General features: G+C 35.6%; 1 protein-coding gene across 1 annotated transcript; it reads left to right on the top strand.

Annotated features, from left to right (window-relative positions):
- Positions 1-16: 16 nt before the first annotated feature.
- Positions 17-23,915, top strand: LOC115447746 (mitochondrial folate transporter/carrier). The gene is made up of 6 exons (XM_030174954.2): positions 17-366; positions 2,113-2,266; positions 6,413-6,662; positions 15,840-15,953; positions 16,182-16,327; positions 20,406-23,915. Exons 1-6 carry the CDS (start codon positions 216-218, stop codon positions 20,554-20,556), a joined length of 966 nt encoding a protein of 321 aa, XP_030030814.1. The 5' UTR covers positions 17-215; the 3' UTR covers positions 20,557-23,915.

The raw sequence follows: 23,915 nt of genomic DNA, 5'->3' as shown, positions 1-23,915 counted from the left end.
AACGGAACGACTCGCTCAATTGCTCGAGATATCGTTCATTTTTTATCGCACGTAATTTCGTGGGATTATTACGAGAGCAATAATGTTTAGTGAAGATTCCATATTATTCAGTTTCGCCAAAGATTTTTGGGAAAGTGTGTGCCGGTAGACATAGGTAAACAGGGTCCCCGCAAGATGCTATTAAAAGTTTTATCTGTGATTTAGTACAATTCAGCATGACTACAATGAAGAATCCTAATTCATCGTCTTCTAAGCTCGCTCTCCTTAGTCACATCAAATACGAACACCTGGTAGCTGGTATATCAGGTGGCGTCACCTCCACACTCATTCTGCACCCTCTGGATTTAATCAAAATCAGATTTGCTGGTAAGTTCCAAATCGATTTTTTTCACTGTAGTTGCCATGTGAGTGTAATCTCGTGATTATTTTCTGAGGTTAAATCTAAGGGATACGTCATTAAACCTCCGTTTAGTAACTTCCTTTATCAAATAATTATTTGGAGTGCAGATGATGCCATCAATGAGTTTTACAGACCTTGAACTTGTCATGGTGAAAGTTCGTTCTGCTTTGTTTACATTGTGAAGATATCCTAACTGACGCAACAACCACTTTGGTCGCTAGCATTTACTTGTGCGTATAGATATATTGCTAAATATTGGATTTTAGAAATACCAAAATACAAAGCCTTTAATGAAGTCAGAATGCTTAGCTTTGTAAAAATATTGTAACGCTCAAAAAGCCACACCAATCAAAAATTTCAAAAGTACATCTTTGCTGTTATATCAGAAAGGTGAAAGAGTAACCACAGCCCTTAGTTTGCGGATCTGTGTTGTTTTCAATCAGTACATTGATTCTTACTGATTGTAAACATGTGTATGTAATGATGATATTATGTTTCCTGGTATAATATATATGTCTAGTTGCGTAACTTGTTTTAAGAGGTACACAATATATTACTTGATATTTTACTTGTTAACTGACCTCAAAATGTAGGAGTTTGTATTAAATTTTGAAATTCATACTATAAATCCTAAAGAATTAAGATAGAGCCAATTACCTTCAACTTATTAAGCAAATGATGCAATTCTTATCAAAACATGTGACTTGAATTTTGAAGTGTTTTTTAAATTGCCAAGGAAATATGTTTTTCACCAAAATCTGAAAAAATTAAGAACCTCTGGAGCAACCTTTTATATACCAATGATGTCATAAGAAACAAGTGGCTCACTTTATAATAAGTGCTTATCCACTGCCTCTGAACACTTCTCCTGCCAACACAATGTCCAGGGTTGGATATTTAGCACAACCAGCTGATAGGAGAGTGGGGTCTAATTGCTGTTTTTTTTGACAATTGTTAGATAATTGCAGACAAAACTCAAAAGAGATTATGTCCCTATGATTCTGCAACAAGTATTATAGGTAGAATAGAATGCGCTGAATTGATCTGCAAATTTTTCTAATTATAAGTATTTTTTATGATTATCACAGTCTGACCTATTAACTATTCCTATGCAAAAGTTAAGTTGGTTGGTTTTTTATTGCTTTGAATGACGAGATGAGCTTGCCATTTGGCTGATGGTAAGGGATACAACTGATTATTTCTAAATAACAATTAAATTACACATATGACTATGGATATTTTAAATTAGGGATAAAATTTATAAGTAATAACAAGGTAGACAACCATAGTAACCAAAGTAGACAGTTCGGGCTGGCAAGTAGGGGGAAATAAAAGGATAACGCGTCGCGATCCTCGCTGGCGAGGACATGGGCTCTAGCCTAGCTAACTTACCAGCCTTTCACTAGCTACCGAAGTGATGACTACCCGAAGAAGATAGGCAAAAAGATATTCCACGCTTACTTTGTCACCAATTGTTCATTATAACCTTTGCATTTTTTTTCATGTCTTTCTTGTACATAGTCACAATAGTTATATAAGCTAATGCACGCACATCACTGTTAAAATGGGATGAGATAAAATAGGAAGCCTTGGGTTTGTTTCCCTGATTTGACCACAGTATGATGTTTTAACTTGACAATGTACTGGGATAGAACACTGAAGAAGAAGAGTGTGTTTTTATTTCCAGTCATTTACCGTGTTAATGATTTCAGTAAACGATGGCCGGACCGCAACGGTTCCAAGGTACGACGGACTTGGCAGCGCATTCGTCACTATTGTCAAGCAAGAAGGCATCCGCGGGCTCTATCGCGGCGTCACACCCAACGTCTGGGGCTCCGGCTCGGCATGGGGATTCTATTTCTTGTTGTAAGTATTGTAAGATTTATATTTGCTTGGCTTATTGACTCAGGATTAAAAGAAGTGGCGAATGCAGAATAGCCTGAGTGATATGGAAAAAGTGTCATTCCTATGGCAATATAAGTTTGGACTCTTGTTACTGTAGAGACTGATCTCTAAGGTCATCATAATAGTATTGTGAACTTAGATTTCGATTTGTAAGTTATTAAATAGTAATGGTTTGCACAAACTATTGACATTAACAACAGCATCAGGAAATTTTATGAATTACTTAACGTTTATCAGCTACTTTGGACTCTTGCAACACACATCTTGCATAATAGATGCGAGGTTTATCTCTGATAATATGAGCTGGTCTATAAAAATATAAAGTTTATTTCAATTGTCATTGAAATGGTGCTGTGATTAACACGATGTTTTATGCAATACTTAAAAGGCATAATTTCAGAACGAAAAACCAAAGTGGCACCCCCTAAGCGGGATTTTTTTTTCCTGTTCAAACTGTAGTTGTTTTGAAATAAAGTTAATTAAATATTATACTCACAATAATAGGTAGATAATATTTATTTCGTCGGTGCTACATATTTCTAATGTTTTGAAATGGTGATAATTATGATAAGTAATTAATTTATCTTGGTGTTTTCTATGCTTATTATCGTTCTTTGTTTTGGAAAATTCGAGAATATTTGTTAACAAAGGTGAGACGAAGTACCCTGTATCCTATCAGAAATGTTATGTTTTTAGTTGTCATCATATAATAGTGATTATACTGGAATTGATGGAAACCATAGTGCATTTCAAAATATCGACCAATGAGAGACGTTGCGCTTTCGACAGTTGCAAGTATTATGACTTATTTTCCCTGGTAACTCAATCGTTATACCACATGCGGGGTTTCCCCGAATACGGGATAACGTTTAATTGAAAATGCGCTTTTCACGCGGGCGAAGTCTCGATCAACACGTAGTTAGTCATAAACATCTTAATTATTGATATATTTTATATCCGTCCGGATATTGATAACCGTACACAAAGTGTTAAAATCTGCTAATGGCCCACGTAAGTGTGTCGTGTTCCGGGATCAGCCTGTGTATATCCGATTCCAACAGGCCGGCATAATAGGGTACCGGACTCATTTTTGTTCTTTACTATTATCAAATATTTACATAATATAAATTATAACACAGAAGGAATTATTAAAATCCGGTAAAAAATCAACAAGTTATAAGTAATTGAATTTCGGTGGAAGGGGTAATTAACAAGAAACAGAAAAGAGACGAAATACCCACATGTGACGTCATCGGGAATTACGACGCGTGCGAAAGAAAGAGATGAAGCGATATCCCCACATCACGCCCACTTCTGCACGTTACAATATTTTAAATATGAATTAATCGCTCATTGTTTAACCAATTTTTATGCAGTTTTCGCAGGAGTGCTTCTTTTTCGTATTACTAACCATTACATATAGAATAATGTACAAAATCAAGCATAGGCCGGTCCCCTATTGTATCGACTGCCGAGAGGTAATCATCTCTCGTAAGCCGAAATTCCATTGGATCCCAATCCACTTATCATTAGGCACAGTGAGGTCACTTTGCCGTCCACTTATAAGAAAAAAAACTTTCACATTTATAAATAGTAAAATTTGTACGGTGTCGATTAGAGGAATTGGTATGGTACTTTCTAGAATTCCTTTGATAGAATTGTTCCCTGGCACATTGCCCTTCGCACCGTTACGTGCAAGTGAATAGTCACTCATTAAATCACACAATATTAAAGGTGTGACGAAAGCATTACTGCTTATGCGTCGTTTATAATTTATTGAATGTTTCTACTAATTTGTTGTTCGGTTTCACTAACATTGTCTTCAGAGATAAAGAACCCGTTTTTTTAGCTCTGCTGAGTTAGTAAGAACAAGGTCGAAATAAAGAAGCCATCTCAGGTACCTCGTGCACAAATCTTATAGATTCTACATCATATACAATGAAACAGTAGACTGTTATATTATTTGTTCGCACATCACGTAAAATCCAATGAAGGGATTTCGATGCAGGGTTCATGATTGTGTTAAGTGAGATTCCTTTAAACGTATAACGTATAGATTATAAAAGGCAGATGGTAAGTGTTTAATGTATAAGTAGTATCATGGTTGATATACAACATGGTTTTGTTATTTTTGTCGCCAAAATCATTGTGTAAAGACTCTTATTATAATCTGGTCTCCTACTTCTCCTGATGATCCTCACGCTCAGGATCCCTCTGGTACTCTCCTTCTGCGAGATGACCACCTCACAGAAGTGCGCCACCGCCACGCCAGGACCTCTGGCTGCCGACCATGGAAACGACCAAGACCGGCAGTGAGAGGTCTCCTCCGATGGACTAAGACCTAACCTAACCTAACCCACTTACTAGTACAGGAGGCGCGTGCACATCAGTAGATAGCATATAATACAGGGCTACCACCACCTGAGAGATCTGCTCTCTCAACAATACGTTGTGCGACAACCCTATTCATGCGTCATCGTATGTTTAAAAATCTAGTTCCAATAATATTTATAGCATTGTGTTATCTAAGTTATTACATAATCCATCACCTGTCGATAATTACCACGCGAAGGCGATACTAATGCAGGTATTTTAATTACTTATCCATATCGCGACTGATTGTCTGCCTGAATGTGAATCAATAAATGAATGAATGAATGAAACATTTTATTGTATACACCAAATACAGAAAAATGAATACAATTATAATATCATATAAAAAGGGCACCAATAGGCGGTCTTATCGCTAAAAAGAGATCTCTTCGATGACAGCCTAGCGAGAGCAGAACAGTCTTCAATCGTGAAAGTGTCTGGTTCGAGCCTTGAGTTCTTAACATTGTAATTCCAAAATTTGTCTTCTTTTTCCATCTTCTTTCAACTAACTTGTCCAATGTAGGGTCATCACGTTGCAACACACTTTTCAAAGCATATGTTAGATAGTTATTGTATATTAAAGATGTTGCATTGACAGATGCATTAATGCCATGACGGGCTGCTTTACCAGATCTATTCCAACAATAACTTAAATGCGTTTGAATTGGCATGTTTTTTTTTTATCAAGCGGAGCTTTATACTTCGCACAAACGTCGGTTTTTGAGGACACCATTGTGGGCTGCAGGTAGACGCTTCAAGGGCAGAGCAGATGCGATCGATACACAACGCGAACGAGGTAAATTGACGTGTCGGCACTCGCCACTTCAAATGCGTAAAATCAATAATACCAGGGTAAACAGTGGATATAATGACTTTACATGATGCCTTATGGTGGTTGAACCTTTTTAAGGTGACCATTTCGGTTTAAAAGAAATGTATATGTCTCTTTTCCTGCTCTAGTAACATTTACGAACGGGTTACAATTATAGAAAACCTAGAGTGGTGAGCTGTTGCCTGTTTTGTGTATTGTATACGCCAACTTTATTGATGTAGGTCTGAAGAAACAAACCTACAGCTCCACTGTTGTGGTTTGTATGGAAGACAGCCTAAAACAATCAGTTACCATTTCCTTAAAATTTATGCACGCTTTCACAATTTATAGTTGTTGATATTCATGGTAGTCCATGGTCACCATAATGACAGACTTGCTTATTAACCGTTCTACCGTATATTTTTTTTTACGGACACGTCTGTTACTTCATTGCACCTGATGGTAGAGTCCAGATAGAACATGACACTAACGTGGGGCACTATAGCGGGTTTTACACTTTGTATATTTATCGGTATCCAGGCGGATACAAATATCCTACCATCATTATAATAATAATAATATCAGCCCTGTATTATATACTCGCCCACTGCTGAGCACGGGCCTCCTCTACTACTGAGAGGGATTAGGCCTTAGTCCACCACGCTGGCCTAGTGCGGATTGGTAGACTTCACACACCTTCGAAATTCCTATAGAGAACTTCTCAGATGTGCAGGTTTCCTTACGATGTTTTCCTTCACCGTTAAAGCGAACGATAAATTCACAAAGTATACACACATGATTTTTTAGAAAAGTCAGAGGTGTGTGCCCTTGGGATTTGAACCTGCGGACATTCGTCTCGACAGTCCGTTCCATCATTAAAGTCTGTAATAACAAAGAGGTCACACGAATGTTCTATTCCGCAGCTACAACGCGATAAAGACCTGGATCCAAGGCGGCAACGCCCGCACGCCGCTCGGCCCCGGCCTGCACATGCTGGCCGCGGCCGAGGCGGGCGTGCTGTCGCTCGTCATGACCAACCCCATCTGGGTGGTGAAGACGCGCCTCTGTCTCCAGTACAGCGAGGAGCACATCGCCGACCACAAGCGGTACAAGGGCATGATCGACGGCCTCGCCAAGATATACAGGAGCGAGGGAATCAGGGGACTTTATCGGGTGAGTTGGGTTTTTATTTCTAGTACGTATATGGGGAACTTGCTTCCAGCGTGTTCCTGCGATCGAACTGAAGCTGGACGCAGGCCTCTTTCGACAGGTCCGGCTGGAAATCTTTGGGGAAGGCTTATTCAGTATTGGACTTTATGTTGCCGATGATGATATGGGGAACTTCGGGGAGGACGGTGGGAGAAGAATGGTCACGAAGTATTTATAGGCGATATATTTCTTCGTGGGTATTGCTGTCACCCTTAGGCAGTAGCATTACAGCACAATTGGGAAAATATACACTGTTGAAAATTCTTTCGGATTTCGTTTCGACTTATGCGTCTATTCCGTATGATGTCAACGCAGCGAATGAATGGACTCGAAGAAGAGGCGTATACTCAACAGTATATCGAATGACTGGCATTTTTAGCTTGTTAAATCTAGAGTTTGTTTTACCAAGAAAAAATGTATTATATAGCATTGTCAAATCGTTGTAATCAGTAGTAGTTCACGGTCATGATTTTGTAAACATTGTGATACGACATTGCGCGGCGCCATGCGTCGGTTTGTGTACATTATAATTTACGATGGTTCTCGCGTTTATTTTAGTGAGAGCGTCGCAGTGACGACCTCTAAATATTCTTATGTCTGTACATCGATAATCATCTTGTTACGTCACAATGTAATTACAATAAATTAGGAAGCAACTTGGACTTACTACATAATTGTTGTAGTTTTAAATGCAAAATTAGGCTAATAATTTTCGTCTGTAAGTTGAAAAATTAAAATTCTATCTAGAATTATGTTTAAATCAAACATTTATTTAGCCTCACTGGTCTTTACCTTCCGAAAAGAAATTTTAAAGGTTGTCTGGCCGATAACGGTTTTAGTGATATCATCGCGTATTGTTAAACTTGTTTTTAATGTTTTTATGAGTGGCAGTTCTAGGCTATACATATCTTGTATGTTAGAGTTAGTCTAGACTCTAGGAACTGTTTATTTCTATCAAAAAACAGCTCTAACGTAGCATTGTGGTGTTTGGTCTGAATGACTTTGAAGTCAGTATAAACGGGCATATTGAAATTTAACTTCGCACGTTACGCTGTCGGATGTCCACGTGCGCTCGCGCATGATTGAGACTACTTGATGCTACGCAAAAAAAAAGGCGGGGGCCAGGTAAGTATAATACTCTGTGTAGATCGGACCACCAACAGCAAAAAAAATTTAAAAAGTTGTATAATTGTAAAATGTAGGTAGATATTGTAACTTTGACTTTACGGATGAACAACACCTCAGTCCCCCCCGTGACCATGAAGGCTGCAAAGTCTTCGAAACGTCGGGAGAAAAATAAAAAACAAAAAACCGCGATAGAATCCGGAAAATTAGTTTAATTTCAATGTCTAACATTCGCGTAAACATAAGAAATCATTAAATATAATACTTATCCAAACGTAATGTAGTTTGATATAAAGTTAAATTAACCAGTAAGGAAGCGATCTCAGTCAATTCAGTATCGGATCAATACAGATACTGTATCAGTGCGTCGAATTCGAGCCAATTGTGCGCAGCCGATAACATCGAATCAAGTGCTGCGAACATTGATTTATAGATATTGCACGTGTAACACTGTTTCTATTCATTAAAAATCAATACTTAAATTCGTTGCGAGAAGGACACGTTGATTGCGATAGAAATATAAGTTGCTTGGGATTAAACATTTGTTGCTCGGAATTAATACACAGGTTTGCCCGGGATTAAAATCAAGTTACTCGGAATCCAGAGATTAATTCGTTGGGATTTGATTTTGATTGATTTTTTTTTAATTTTCTTTCGAGTTATAAATAGGTTTTTCATCTGGCACCTCAAAGGATGTATATACATAAGTAGTGCAAACGGCAAATCGGTAAATCTAATACCGGACAAATCGTGTTAGAAAACTATGACAAAGTTACCCGGCTTAGGCATCGAACCCAGGAGCGCCGTGCCGTGCGAGGCAGTGATTGACATCATCAAATCTAATCATGATGACTATTGACAAGGCCACGTCTAAATCGATGTATCTTGACAATGTCAATATTATAGGTGGAGAGATGTTTGTTGATATTTTCAATAATACCTGCATAGTGAGCCAACACACCGGTTCGTGATTTCTAGGAAATACCTAAATTAGGAAATGTAGATAAGTTCACGTCATTGTACTCAAAGGGGTAGGTAGTGGTGCATTTAATAAACCCATATATCTGAGCTTGTAATCGTCTCAGAATGCGGGAAATGGTGAGCCTATGTGGTTAAGGATAAATGGAATTAAAATACATTGATTATAAATGTAACATAATATTTATTAGCTTAAGGTGATATCGAACGAAACGTTTATTAACAAAATTTACAAGTTCTACTAATGAAGTTATAAATATAGATACCTATAACTATAAATAGACTAACATAATTTATAAACAAAATATATATAAAGTTAACGTTGTATTTTACCCATTAACCAGTTTATTCGTGGCAATAAATAAATTAAGTAAATGCGGAAAATGTTGGTTGTGTTGAACATTTTGCCGTTTGAATAGACGTAATAACAATAACAGTTGTGACGTTATCTATACAAATGATTGATAAATTGATTACAATCGCTGCATTTGAATGGCGTCAGATGTTTGAGATTTTTTATAATTTATTAACAGCAGTATCGACATAATGGTTTATCGGATAATTTGGCTTTGAATTAGGATTTGTTCGATATTTGAGTCGAAATAATGCTCTCCTTTGAGCTCTGAAAGAAAAGTGGATGCCCGTGATGCACTTCTGCATATCCATTCGGAGATAAATGCGTGATGTGTGAAAAGAAAGATTTATGGCCAATTTACTAGAAGACAAGTCGGTGATGGTTTGCCAAGATTATGTCATGCTAGATATTGCACGCGGCTTCGCCCGCTGGAAAACCCTTTACTGCTACAGGAATCCTTAAAACACTAGCATTCCATACGACATCTGCACGACGCTAGCGACATCTACTTAAACAATCTGTTAAAAACGTCCCATAATTTCCCACGAGAGCAAATATACTATAATAATTACCGGGATAAAAGAAGCCTATATGTTAATCCTGGACATGGTCTATCCGTGTGCCATATTTCATCGAAATCCGACCAGTTGTTTCTGCGTTTACTTTTAACAAACATTCAAACATTTCACGAACTTTTGCATTAATAATATTAGATTAGTTGTTAGATAAGCAATCGACACGCTTAGCACCACGTGAGTTGACTGTTGGTCTCGTCATTTCCATAATTATTTTTTTATACTCAATTTTGGTTTAGTTTTTCCTCAACCTACGCTGTATCCGAATACAATACCTCTGCAGTTATTTATATCGTCTATATTTATAGGTTTGCATTTGAGATAAGGCTTTATGTACACGGGGCAACTTATCAGCAATTGCATCTTAAAACGCATGCTTGTAGTTACACTCGTGTATGCTTGAATGTACGCCTTTGAAATAATTTTAAATATTTTATTCTCGTAACTTAAATAAATAAGGTCATCTAAGGGGCAAAGTTAAAAGAATCCTGGAATTTTAGGAGTTGATGATTCAAATCTTTTCGTGGGAAAAATGACTAGTGTAATGAATCCTTAAGTCAACCGTAAATTTATCAATGAAAGTTATAATTAATATCATCTAAGTACTCATTAAATGTTAGTAGACTCAATCTTACACGGAGATCATTCCAGTTTAGAGAATTAGAGATGGACACAACAGAAATTGGAATTAAATGCAATATATATCTAAATCTCTAGATATAAGATAGTCGCTATCCAGTAAGTTCGCTATCCAAAACATATTCATATTGGCTAACGTTCCCCTAAATAGGTATTTATCTTTGGATCTTAGATTGTATATCAGTGTGTCGTGATAAAGGTACCGCACCGGAAGGCCACAGCGTTTGATAGACACGGAAGTATGTCCAATTTTAGACCTAGTAGCTTATGTCGGTTTTAAACCGTCTGTATTGTTATAGAAGCAAATTTTCTTTGCATTGTCAATATTTGTCGGTAAGGATCAAGTGAAAATTGAGTTTTTGTTTAAACTTTTAAATTTAGTTTTAGTAGACAGTTTAGAAGACGAAGATTCAACCTTTCAATCATAAAGATTTGTGCCCTATCTGGTCAATTTTTAGAGCTGATATATTTTGATAATGAAACGTATTTAATTAACTTATAAGAATTCAAAATGACAATTCAAATGGACATTACAATGCGAAAAACCGATTACATTGTTTAAAAGTTACCTAAACAACAGATTACGAATACAAAGGTCGAATAATATTATGAATGATTAGGTTGTGAATGACACATACATACATACGTACATTTTCTCCCCAAAGGGGTGTGAGTACATGCCTTTCCATGTCGGGTGTGAATGCAGTCTGCAACTCCAGACGGGATCAATATTGGCACGTATTTTTATCGCAGCAGGGAATTCAGCCCGTCTAAAATACGGACTTAGTTAATCTTTAACCCATTATGGAATTGTCGAATGATAGGGAGGAGTTGGAAATGTGTTTTCTCAATTTATTTTTATAGCATTGTAGAGGGCAAAATAAATGCGGATATTTAACTTCAAATATGCGGAGCGATGTTTACGACTGGGCAAAACAGATGTAAAATCACCGCAGATAATTTCTATGGAGACTTTCAGTAGCTGTTAACCGTATTTAAAATTGATAGGTAGAGATCCAATTGGTGCATCCACACTTTACTGAGCATTTCCATGTTCATTATATAATAAGGGGTAATCCAAATATCCAAGGTAATTTTTCGAAACATACATCAATTTTGGTAATATGCTCCGGAGATTAAACATTAATCGCATCGATTTCAAAGCCGATTATAGTCATTAGTGAATAGAGCATAGACATCAATATTACATGGAAAATATTTGACATGGTAACTATTAGGCCACACGGGCAATGGGCACGTTGCGCCATTTACTGTGCGCCGCAAACTGGTTTCTTGTCTAATGGGTCAGGGTTCATTACCGATAGCGGTTCGGTGCATGGAATGTGACGAATTATCGATCGGTACGAAGCGCATTGTTGCGTGTGTGTCGCGAATTAATGACGAATCGTGTTGCAATTCGTAGTTTATAAGTGAGAATAGGTTGGTCGGCTGGTCCCCGACTGAGTGTAAACAGTAGTAACACCATACATAACTCGATAAAGTATTGTGAACAGAACAGAGGCACATACACTTGGAACCGTGGCCAAAATGCCTTTTTTTATCTTAATTTAGGATTTTGGTCGTAATTTCACGACTATGTCCCTCCATACGTCTACTCTTACGGATCTTAATTCACTTTTCGTTATGTCAAATATGACTTTATTAAAATCCTAGCCCCTTCTGACGCATAAACTGACAAAAAACTATTTGTGATGTCGTCATTCAAACCCAAACTGTAAGGTCCACTCCGCACACTCGAAGCAATTGACATTTTAAAATGCCTTTATACAAACGCAAATATAAAACAATGAAATATATGGGAAACGATAAGTCTTTCGCTGGGATATGACATTCCCAAGATTCCATGTAGAAAGCCATCTTGGTTACGGCTCCTGCACACGTAAACGAATCGTTCCACTCACCATCTATCATACATGCATTAATTTGTAAAATACAAGCAGTTCATCAAACTTTTCACATCAAATTTATTATTAGTCAACTCAATAGAGTGACTAATGCTAATAATAAATTTGAAGCGAATAGCATTATATTAAAATACAACTAATTTATGGATTTTGTTGCGGTTTTTATATTATATTTTTCCTAATATAGCAGTTATTTGAAACAATCTACATTTCATTTACATTTAAAACCTGTACGGACTATACATATTGCATCCTACGAAATGTCCTGAAACATTGGTTAAGTCTAATAGTGTTCAGATATAATGTCCTCTAACTTGACATGCCACTTCTAAACAATGCACATCACTAATAATGTAATGTCTGCTAAATAATGTAATGCCTAACATTCGCGTAAACATCAGAAATCATTAATGCACATCACTATTAAAATCAAGAATAAACAGTAGTGTGGTATCAAGACACATTCGTAAACGAGAGTGTACAAAAATGTCCTTCAAAATGCAACAGCATTGCAATTAAAATGTTATTGTTTTAATAAATCTGAATTTCAATTAGGCCCTAGACTTTCTTAAATAAATTGGAATTTGTTTGCGGTTCTTTCTCCGTTAAAACCTTTACGAAATAACTAATTTAAAAATAAAACTGCTTTATCATAATTTCCTATTACCATGATTTTTTAGAATCGGTCCAATAACTACAAAGATGATCACCTACAAACAAACTCTTATGTATAAGTGTAAATGAATGGAGTGTCTATTAATAAATTATATAGCGTCTGACGCTAGGCACGTGGAAATCTCATGATAATCACGAACGAGTCCACTGTCTATGTGCCATTAACATAAAGTCGTTGGTTTGCGTCCACGCCAGCTGGTACGTATAGGAAGATTTCGCTGGACATTGGTTAATGACATTAAAAAAAACTATTTATAATATCATAAGGCATATTCATCTAATACGTGAACATTGCAAAGAAATTCTGGGACCGTTTTCCACTTTAAAGAAGTAAAAGGAAACTGAAATGGTTATTGAATTTCAATCGCAAACCACTCTTCTACCTCACTATAATTTTGTGGATGACTTTAACATGATGTTAAATCGGCACTTCAGAATATACAGCGTGGCTCTATTAATATAAAAAATGAATGATTCATCTGAATAAATTAACTATAATATTATTCAGAAAAACAAACAAAATGTAAATAAAGAATACATTGTTTCTGAAAAATTCTTTTGTTCAGATTTCTCAATTTCACACAATGTAATGGAGGTAATTAAGTAAGTAACTTTCGCATATTTGTTTGGTTTTTATTTTCGTTGAATATGATAAGTTGAGACGAAACTACAAGCCTCTATGTTTGCACCCTATCCATCCAAATATCTATAGCGCTTCGTCTCTATTTTGCCTTTAAAAATCCAGCGCTTCACATGATGGGAGATACATCATTGTTCAGTTAATAATATGCTTGCCGAGTGACGTAAGCATAATATTATTGTGATGTATTGTCAGTTGTTAGTAAATATAATATGTAGGTGGCCGACGTCATTGCACGTTCGTTGGGTGTGGTAACTATCTTGTCACGTTTTGCTGTGCATCTGATTATGGTTGGAAGCAAAACGTTTCATTACAAAAATTTTGAACGCTAATTGATTTATTAGTGAATTTAGGAAGGGCCAATTGCGTCAAGTTTTGTGACATTCTGTTTATTTAGTGTTGTTATGGAGTGTACTGGTATGGGGTTAATTAGACGACAAATGTATATATTTTAAATGTTTAATAGCCATTACAATATTTTCATGTAACTATGTTCCAATAGATGGTGCGCGCCACGCGTGCCCATAAGTAGTGAATGCTACCATAAACTTTAAACATCAATGTCTTAAAACTTAAATCCGCTCGTCATTGTATAATACAAGATATTTAAACTCATATCAGTATAAATATTGGTTACAAAACTCTTTCAATTTGCAACACAAAACTTCAGAAGTGTTTGCACACTCCTATTGGGCGCCATAGATAAGCGGTCACGGTATGGTTGTAGATTATAACGCGTCCTACCATATAATAAACTACACGGCACACAGTTATTTACTACATATATCCCAATTTGTTATGTATGTCTGATTACGCCATAGTTTTGTGACCGTATAGTTATTCTAGTTAGATAAGCCGTTTTCAGTTTCCCTAAGAAGTCATCCGAATTCAACTCACAGATTTTCAAGGAAAATTAGCGAAATCCTCTCTCAAGGCGTTGTTCGTGTTAGTCAAACCTTCGCTCAAAAATTCAAATGTAAATTACTTGAGATACCGTAGTGAGAAATCGCTAATAGTAGCTAATTATTGTCTTTTGGACTCAAATTGTATATGACCGTAGATATGTTTACTCTTAATGATATTTGTTATTGTTTTATATTATATTGCCCACAAAAATAGAATAACTACACTGCACAGTGCACAGTATTGCAATGGTCATGTTTAGAATTGATATTAATTTTCATAATGCCGAATAATTACACCAGCACAACGTCCTCCAAACCCAAGCAAGTTTAGTAAATGAACACGGCTGTATAGAAAAAAAAACAGTTGACGTGACGTCTATAGCCGTTCGCTAAAAAAAGTCAGAATTGAGACCTTGAATGTCCTATGGTTAGAAGAAGTGAGACAACAATAGACAGTTTCGAACAAAAGGCTGTAATACTGTTCAGATATCAGTGACACGTGCGCTATTGATTGTGAAATGCTTTCGAGAATGATTGATTTTTCGACTTTGACCTTGCGATTGGGTATTTACATAATGGGAGACCTTCGCAGAGAATAATGATGACAAAAACAATATATTGTATGTAAACATTTAGAATGGGGTATGTTATGTTTCAAGGAAATTTTTTCGCTTTTATGACATAATTTTAGTCGAACTATTTTTTTATACAAAAGAAAGGTACACATCTCAGGTGTATTGACTTGCGGCAGGCGGCCAGTCGCAATAATTAAGCATTTTTTTTCTGCGATACACTTATCTAGGGTGTTGCAGTTGCGACGAGCACACAATAGACGATAAAGGCATGGCCCTAGTATTGCACAACTAACCTGATTCTTTATCCCGTATCCCGTAATTGAATTCCGAAGGTGTTATTTAATATTGATGTCATCTATGTGCAAGATACTATAGATAAATTGAGATCGATATTGGTATCTACTATTATGACATTAGTGCTGAGTATTCTGCGTCATTTGTAAAAAGGAAGAAATTTATTTTTGGTTGTTTTTTTTTTTTTACCGCATGACAGAGTAACTCTACTGCACCTGATGGTAAATGCGGTCAGATAGAGTAGATTGACGAGATATTATTATCCTTTGCCATCGAGGTAATTATGCTGGCCTATTTAAAATTGGATGTACTCAGGCTCATCTCTGAACGCGACATACTACGTTGGGTTTTATACTTTGTGAACGGTGGTCGCCCTCCAACCGGATACGAATATTCTTCAACCATCACATTGTAGACTTCCGTAGTTATAGTAATGTTTGTGTCGTGTATTTCAGGGTTTCGTTCCGGGCATGTTCGGCGTGTCGCACGGCGCGCTGCAGTTCATGGCCTACGAGGAGATGAAGAACAGGTACAACCAGTACAGGAACCTGCCCATCGACATTAAACTGGTGAGTCACTATAGCCCGATGATGAGTATTATTTGAGTTTTAAAGTACAAGTAGTCGTTAGGGTTTATATTCTGACACGTTGAGACCTGGTGGTAAGAATAGTGTAACTCAAACATAATTGAAAAGTGGCAGACGTGTTTGGACGGTAGCCGTGTACGCCGGGTGACGTCTGAAGGCGTTTGTTAACATACGGAGTTGTGGTTATGCTGAGCGCGGTTGGTTGCGCAGACGTCGCTGGAGTACCTGACGTTCGCGGCGGTGTCGAAGCTGCTGGCGGCGGGCGCGACGTACCCGTACCAGGTGGTGCGCGCGCGGCTGCAGCTGCGCGGCGCGCGCTACCGCGGCGCGTGGCACTGCGTGCGCGACACCTGGAGGTACGAGCGCCTGCGCGGCTTCTACAAGGGGCTCGCGCCCTACCTGCTGCACGTCACGCCCAACATATGTCTCGTCATGCTCATTTGGGAGAAATTCACCAACAACGACTGAACCGCGCCCGCGCACACGCGTCTGCGACTCTGATGGGATTTATTCTTAGGTTATGTGTTTGGCGACAGATTTTTTGTGTTTTCTAGTTTTGTGCTTTACCTTAACTGAATAACGGCCTTTTTGTGACTGCGTAAAAATTTATAGATAATGCAATATTCATTTCAAAATGACGATGAATAGAAATATGGTAGAGATTTTGTTTCAGAATCTCTTAAAAAGTCTGTTTGAAAAATCTAAAACAACGGTAATGTAGGTCATTAAATCAAAGAACAATTTAAAATATGAAATCCATCTAAGTATCTCCCTCGCACGCATACATCATAAAGCAGTGACGTCATACTCCGCCATGCAACCTTGTTCTGTTATTCGGTACTAAACTAAACTTCAATAATTGTTTCTAAGTGATTTTTCATTGAATAGATATAATAAAAAAAATTAGATTTTATATACCTTATCATACTAATATTGAAGAAAGAATTAACTACCCTACTAGAGGTTTTAACAGAAAAAATCCTTTTAATGTATATCTTATGATGAATTCTTAAAAAACAATATTATGTTGATCTATTCATCTAACGTTCTTTCTATGGAATGTTTGACTAATGTAAGTGATTAGTGTGTAAGCGGAATCTAATTTATTAATTAATCTAATTTATTTATGTCTTTGTTTTGCATTTTTGTGTTTTGATGATGACTTGAACTTGTCATGTTTTTTTAATATTTATAGTTATGACATTATGACATTCGCACCGTCAATGGACACTTTGGCACACGTTCAAAGTTTAATGGAAATAGTGTTTGCATCATAGGTTAAAATTATATTGTATTTGACAAAAAATATTGTATAACAATAGATTAGTGTCTAGGTGTTTCTATGTGACAGTCAGTAATACCAACGGAAAAATGACGTAACAGTTTTGGAAAATATTATTGACATTTAAACGCAGTTTCAAAACAGAAACGGAAGATTTTTTTGGATTGGTGTGAAACGACTGGAGCAGCGACAAGCCTTGGACCCTGTACGGATGGTCGAGCCAAGAGCCGGAATTCTAAAATCGTGGATTTATTCGCTAGATAAGACCATAAAATATTCAGTAAAAGTTTGTGTTGCTGACTGTATATAAAAAATAAAATAACAATTTGTAAAATCTGTCTCACGGCATATGTTGTGTTTTCTTTTTGTTTACAGACAATAACCTTAATCAACGATATATCCCATCAGATCGCGGCTGATTTTATTTTTACAAAGCTGGCAACACCGCAAGGTTTGTCAAGCGTAGCACAATTTAGTTATAATTTGAATATTTTGTGATAGTAGGATATGTACTTATTATAATTCGTGTTGGTGTCTTTCTTCTAAGTGTTTTATAATCAAAAGACACTTTCTAAACGATACATGTGTGGTGAGACGTTAGGTTCACACAACTTTGTTCCAATCTGCACATTTTTTAAAGTACATTTTCGATTGAAGCAAAGTTGTTTAAAATGCTTGATGTTATGTACCCCCGCCTGTATGTTAAGATCAAAATCAATATGCAAAAATATTAAATATATAATCTCATTTCATCCTCAGCAAATCGTAGTACAATCACGCACACATTCGCATACATTTGATTCATAAGCGTAAATTATGTAGGTTTGAGTATTTATTGTCTTTTCGAAAAAAAAAAAAATAGTTGTCTTTGACGTACGAGTGAAACTAGTACTGTCAGTTTGACGTTAAATGTCATTTTATTATTACTATCGGGCTTGTATGGGGTTGCTAGCGGTGAAAAACATGCGTCTCTTGTAGAAAAAAATCTACCAAAGAGCCACGTTTTTCTGGCAACCCCGCGTTATTTGTTATTCATCACGTTTTTAAGTAATACTAGAGTAATTAGGTTTTAAAATTGTAGATGTGTTATTGTATGAAGCCTGACGCGTTCTGGCCGAAAACATGTTGAAAATATCGAAAAAAATATATACCAAAACGAAATGTGATGAGTTTTGAAAAAAAAACTAAATACAAATTGTTTGACAGTTAGTTTTATGTAGGGACGCTTTGTGACAGGACGCTGTTTATATTATGTAATATAAATAAAAACAAAGGTTTTTTCTAAATTGCAGTATATTTTTTTATAATTTCTCTTTGTGACCATAATGACTTGTTTGAAGATTTATTACTAAATTGTTTAAAGGTTTGCCAGTAATCAAAACTGCATCCAAATTTTTGTCCATAACACAAAAAAAAAAGAATTGTACAAAAAAAAAATCTTTTTTCACAGTTAATCTAAGAATGATAATATTGAGGTTATAAATAGCCTGCTGTCACAAAGTTGCCGCGACGTGGGGTGGCGTTAGTTGATTATATTCGGTGGCTGGCCACCATATCAATTTTAAGACGTAATATTATTATATTTTTATAATTATCAATAGTTAAAGTTCCACTGTTTCGACTCGCCTATTCAATTTGTGTAATCAATAAATGATAGCAAATTGATTGGCTGTTTGTTTTATTTCGGAAATATGGTGGATATAGACTTCGTCTCAATACCGGATTGTCTCAAAACAGTATTGGAAAATGAACTTTATTTATGTGGCATAAAGTATTTTTATATTATATTTGTTTTAATATATAAATTACGAATCAATTTAAAATTTATGCAATGTAAAAAGTACTCTATGCCGCGTGGTTTGGGTTAATTTTTTAATACTGAGGCGATGTAGTGTTGAGGCGATATGTATGCGTCAACTTAAACACTATAATCGTAGTCCTTTTTAAACAATTGTAGAGAAACAAATATGAACTTTTCGAAACATATATTTGAGTTTTCTCACACATAATGACCAAGAAAGTTCAGTTATACACGTTCTTGAAGCCCGTTCAGATCGGCCTCGCCAAACTGCGACAATGTTGACATCCATCCCGATCGAGGTTGAAACAATCATTTTATACTCAAATTACTTTTATTTACTTTCATCTAGTATAACTAGTATATATCTTATCTAGTATACTTAAATTGAAATTTATAATAATTGTCTAGTTTGGCAAGTCCATAGGCTTTTAACACGCGTTGATATTACGCCTTTTATGTCGATAATAAATAAATAAAAATTACAACACTATATTTCAAATAATATTATGTACTATACAACACGCGTTAAATGCCAACCTGAATGTGGCTTTATATGTACAGTATCAGACACATCAAATTATTGAAGATGCTTATATATCCTATATATTTATATATGTATATGTGAAAAAGGTAAGTACAACATACAGTATTGTAATGTATTTTTTATATATGTAATACATTGCGATGTCAATTTAAAAATTCGATGAGGGACAAATGGAAAGTTTTCTTTGCTAATCAAAATTGGCATAACCTGCTATACACACTGAAAATTCTTAGGAAACGATAGTACATACACCTAGGCACGGATCTTGAGCGCTACATAATTACTAATTTCATGGAGGGACGTAATATACTTGCGTAATGTCAAAGACTGCGAGGTGGTCCAACGACAATCAAATTTCTTCTTTTTATTGGCATAACAAAGTGACCACACTGCATCTGATGGTAAGTAGAGTAGGGTCCAAATAGAGTATTAATTGATGAGAGATGTTTGTCCTTTGCTTGTCACAATTATGCCGGCCTGTTTGAAACCAGTTATACTCAGGCTGGGGTGAAAGCGACACTTACGTAGGCCACTTTGGCACCTATTGTAGGGTGGTCGCTATCCGGGCGGGTACGACTATTCTACCACAAGCAAGAATATAAAGCTTTTAAATAGCTTTTCCCACTGTTTACTGATCTTTATATTTTTTCAGATTCAAAGTCAGTACTCAAGATACGTGCCTCAAATTCTATGTAATAAAAATATAATTATATTGCTTTCATAATAAATAAAAACCGCAATATGCAACCATTTGTCTCGCATCGACATCGCGCTAGTTTCGACATTACAAGTGCAACCGTTCCGCAGGTACGAGGGCTGTCGCGGATTCTACAAGGGTCTGAAGCCGAGCCTGGTCCGCGTGGTGCCTGCGACCATGGTCACCTTCCTCACATATGAGAACGTGTCGCACTATATGCTCAAACGCTCTGAGCTAAACGCTTCTTACGCCGGCACGTAGAGCTTACATTTGATAGCTTGCCTTGACTAAATCAGTGTGGATGCGGAGAGGGAATAAAAAATAAAAGTAAAAGGGAAAGGGAAGTTAGAATATATGTCACAATGATATCCCTGGGTGAGACTAATTGACTTCTTTTGTGACATTTTGTTTTATACATATATGAAAACAGCACGTGTTTCTGCTTTTGGAAATTTGTTAAAACTTTTCGATAAACAAATGTCGCATAAGTCAATTAGCCTTTTACCAGTCATAAGAATTACCAAAGGTGTGACGTACTTGCTGTAGAAGCATGTCAAAAAACGAGTTAAGTATATTATTATTAGCGATATGAGATTATTTATTCCTTTTTGTTTATCTCTAAATTATTATTTCCCTATTTCCAATTTTAACTACCCGACAGATAATATATCGTCTAGTCGGTAACATGTTTTGAGTTGTAGAAAAAAATCACAATATTAAATCAAGCTTGTATAAAAATTAGATAGTACAAATAATGCCATCACTTTTATATCCTTTCATAAACAGTACTTTTTTTATTTAAATCAGATATCGTAATCTTATATTTTAAAATTAAGATTTTAGGCATTTAATATCCTGAGAGCGTCTGGTATTGAAATAAACAAAGCAAATAGATAGTAATACTTGCACAAATTTTATCAATCTGTCGAAACAGACGGCAACTGTGTGACCACTGCCTGTCCTTTTCTGCACGTTTGTCGCATTGTGCAGAAATCATCTAATCCAAATCTGTGACGTGGGACTATCAGAATTCAAGGAAAAAACAACCACTCGAGCTTCCTTTATCTCTTTCACACATATGACAGTATTTAAAGGATGGGTAACGTTCAGGTATATCACTAGAGAATGCAACCGCCTTACTGCAGAGTACTGCCATATTGGCCACAATTCTACAGTAATATTATCAGCATTTTAATTATTATAATTAATTATAATTTTTTCATTTGTATTCTTAGACAGAATATGACCTACTTCCGATTACTATAAAGAATTCAAAGCGATAATTTCGAATCGATTCCAAGAATTGACCAATCAAAATCGGTCATACATAATCTTGTCGAAGAACTTATTCTGATTGGTTCATTTTTGTTATCGATCCGCATTCATATCGTTTACAACAATTGACCGGTAATGGTAGAGAAAAACGTGCAAAAATGCTGTAAAATTCAAATGAAATCAAAACGTTCCCTTTAATATGTAGGACACTTTTCAATTTCATAAATTATAATTTTGACTTTATTTTAGTTTAGTCTTTAGTTTTAGTGCGTGCCTAATTTTATTTTGAAATTAAAAGGAGAGGTTACGGAGTTAAGCCTTGAGTTTACAATGGAATATAGATGTTATATGGTGAAATATTTCATCATTTTATAATAGTATTTTGAGTATGTTTGTTTAATTGATACATATTTTAATGCATGCGATATTTACTTATAATATTACTAACTATGGTATGGACTTTGGACGTCCTAGGTGGCGTAGTTGTATTGCGAAACGACTACTGCGCTGAGGCCCTGGGTTCGAATCCGAGATCCGAGAAAATATTTGGATTTTCTATTCAGTATCAGCCCGGAGTCTGGATTATATACCAAATATGGCTATAAGCTCGCAGCATGGTATGTAACGCAAGTAGCAAAGCAGGACACTAGTCACCTCTGCCTATCCCCGCGGGGATTAAAGGCGTGCACGTATTTATGTAAATTAAGGTAATTTTAAATTTCCATATATCGTAGAGGGTTTGTGTGTGTACAACGGGTTGAACCTCGCATTGAATATAATTTTGTATGACCCGAAATTTGTTTTGAGTTTGAGTTTCCCTCATATTTGGCGTCCGGAGCACAGGACTTTTACTTTGCGATCAATTTCAATAAACGATCAGTACTTTCGGACCAATAGTAAAAATGAACCAATCAGAATTAAGTATGCTTAACATGCTTACGAATGACTCACTGATTGTTCTGAAGTATTGGTATTGTTTATTGAAATTTGCCTTTAGTGTGGCGTCAGAACTATGTTGATTGTTAATTACGTAATTTATTAAGTTCTTTATGTATTTTCGCTTTTATGTAGTTTAGTGATATGTATTTAGAATATAGTTTTGAATGCCGTTAAATGTGCGTATTTGAGTTATGAGTGGATTTATTTAATGTTATAAAATTCAAGAAATAAAATTTTAAGTGACGCGTTTAGTGCGATATTAAAACCTTTTTAGTTTTTATAATTTCTTTTTTCATAGTCTTTTAAGAAAATTTAAACAGTATTCACACTGTTATGCTGCATCAGACAAAATACCTGCTCGTCTTGTCAATTTATAATATATAATTAAAGAATACTTAGCAAAAAAATTGTTTTAACGAACGAAATTGATACGTATGCTTTGAAATGCATTGTTCTTTTTATGGATCATTTGGTTCCCATGCTTTAATACATCACATCAAGTTATTACAAACTTAGTTCCTGTTAGTTATAATTATTGGTATAACACATCATTTGGCGCCGCAAGAACAACTACGGCATTATAATTGGACTGGCACAGAAAAAAAAACGTTAAGATTTCCTAATGATTGAGTTTGATTAATGGTTTAGCTATAGTGAATGATTGTTAACCTTTTACGTGCGTAGATTTATTTTTCAAGTATAAAAGCTTTTTCATGGTTGTAAAACGTCTTATAATTTGTTTTTTTGGTCATTCTTTCAATGGTAGATTCAATCATGTTTGGATTAAATTAGAAAATAAACCATGTAATATGCCGTCTATTATAGAGAATGTTCATTTCGATATTGGAAAATCATGTATGTTTTGTTGTGGATGACATTAGTAACAAAATTTTATTATAATCTGGAATATTTCGTTTTTAATCTCCGACTGAATTGAAAATAGGCTAGGCAATTTTTATTAAACATTATTTACCTTCATTTGTCATTGCTAAAATAAATTTTAAAAATCTTACTATTCTAAACGCTACTAATTCTTAATTTGGAACATAATATGAAGAAACATAATTGAAAATTGTCTATTACTGAGTAAAACAATAAAGTGGGATTTGTGGTTATTTATAACATACCTTTTACTGGGAATTGTATCTAAAAAAAAAAATGAATTTGAATGAATTCATTCACATATATCTTAACCAGTATTATTGTACTCAATATTAGTTTGGGATGTATCTAAATGTTTCCAATATAGTGTTATTAAAATATTTTAAGTGCCTCCTAATGTTTGATTATTATTAAAGTGGATGCTCTAAGCATTGCGAGTTGAATTCTTCGATAGGTCGTTCGATTGTTGCACATGTAAGTAGTATGTCTAAAGCTTGTTTCGTTATTAAATGAGTAGAATGGGA

This window comes from Manduca sexta, chromosome 25 (assembly GCF_014839805.1).
Source record: "Manduca sexta isolate Smith_Timp_Sample1 chromosome 25, JHU_Msex_v1.0, whole genome shotgun sequence".
NCBI lineage: Eukaryota > Metazoa > Arthropoda > Insecta > Lepidoptera > Sphingidae > Manduca > Manduca sexta.
Note: the sequence above shows the minus strand (reverse complement) of the source record. Positions and strands in the feature narration are given on the sequence as shown.

What these genes read in the sequence shown, in the direction of transcription:
- LOC115447746 (XM_030174954.2), top strand. Translation starts at nt 216, where the DNA reads ATGACTACAATGAAGAATCCTAATTCATCGTCTTCTAAGCTCGCTCTC. An exon ending in AATCAAAATCAGATTTGCTG is followed by an intron (nt 367 to 2,112) that starts GTAAGTTCCAAA and finishes TAATGATTTCAG; the next exon opens with TAAACGATGGCCGGACCGCA. An exon ending in TGCCCATCGACATTAAACTG is followed by an intron (nt 15,954 to 16,181) that starts GTGAGTCACTAT and finishes TTGGTTGCGCAG; the next exon opens with ACGTCGCTGGAGTACCTGAC.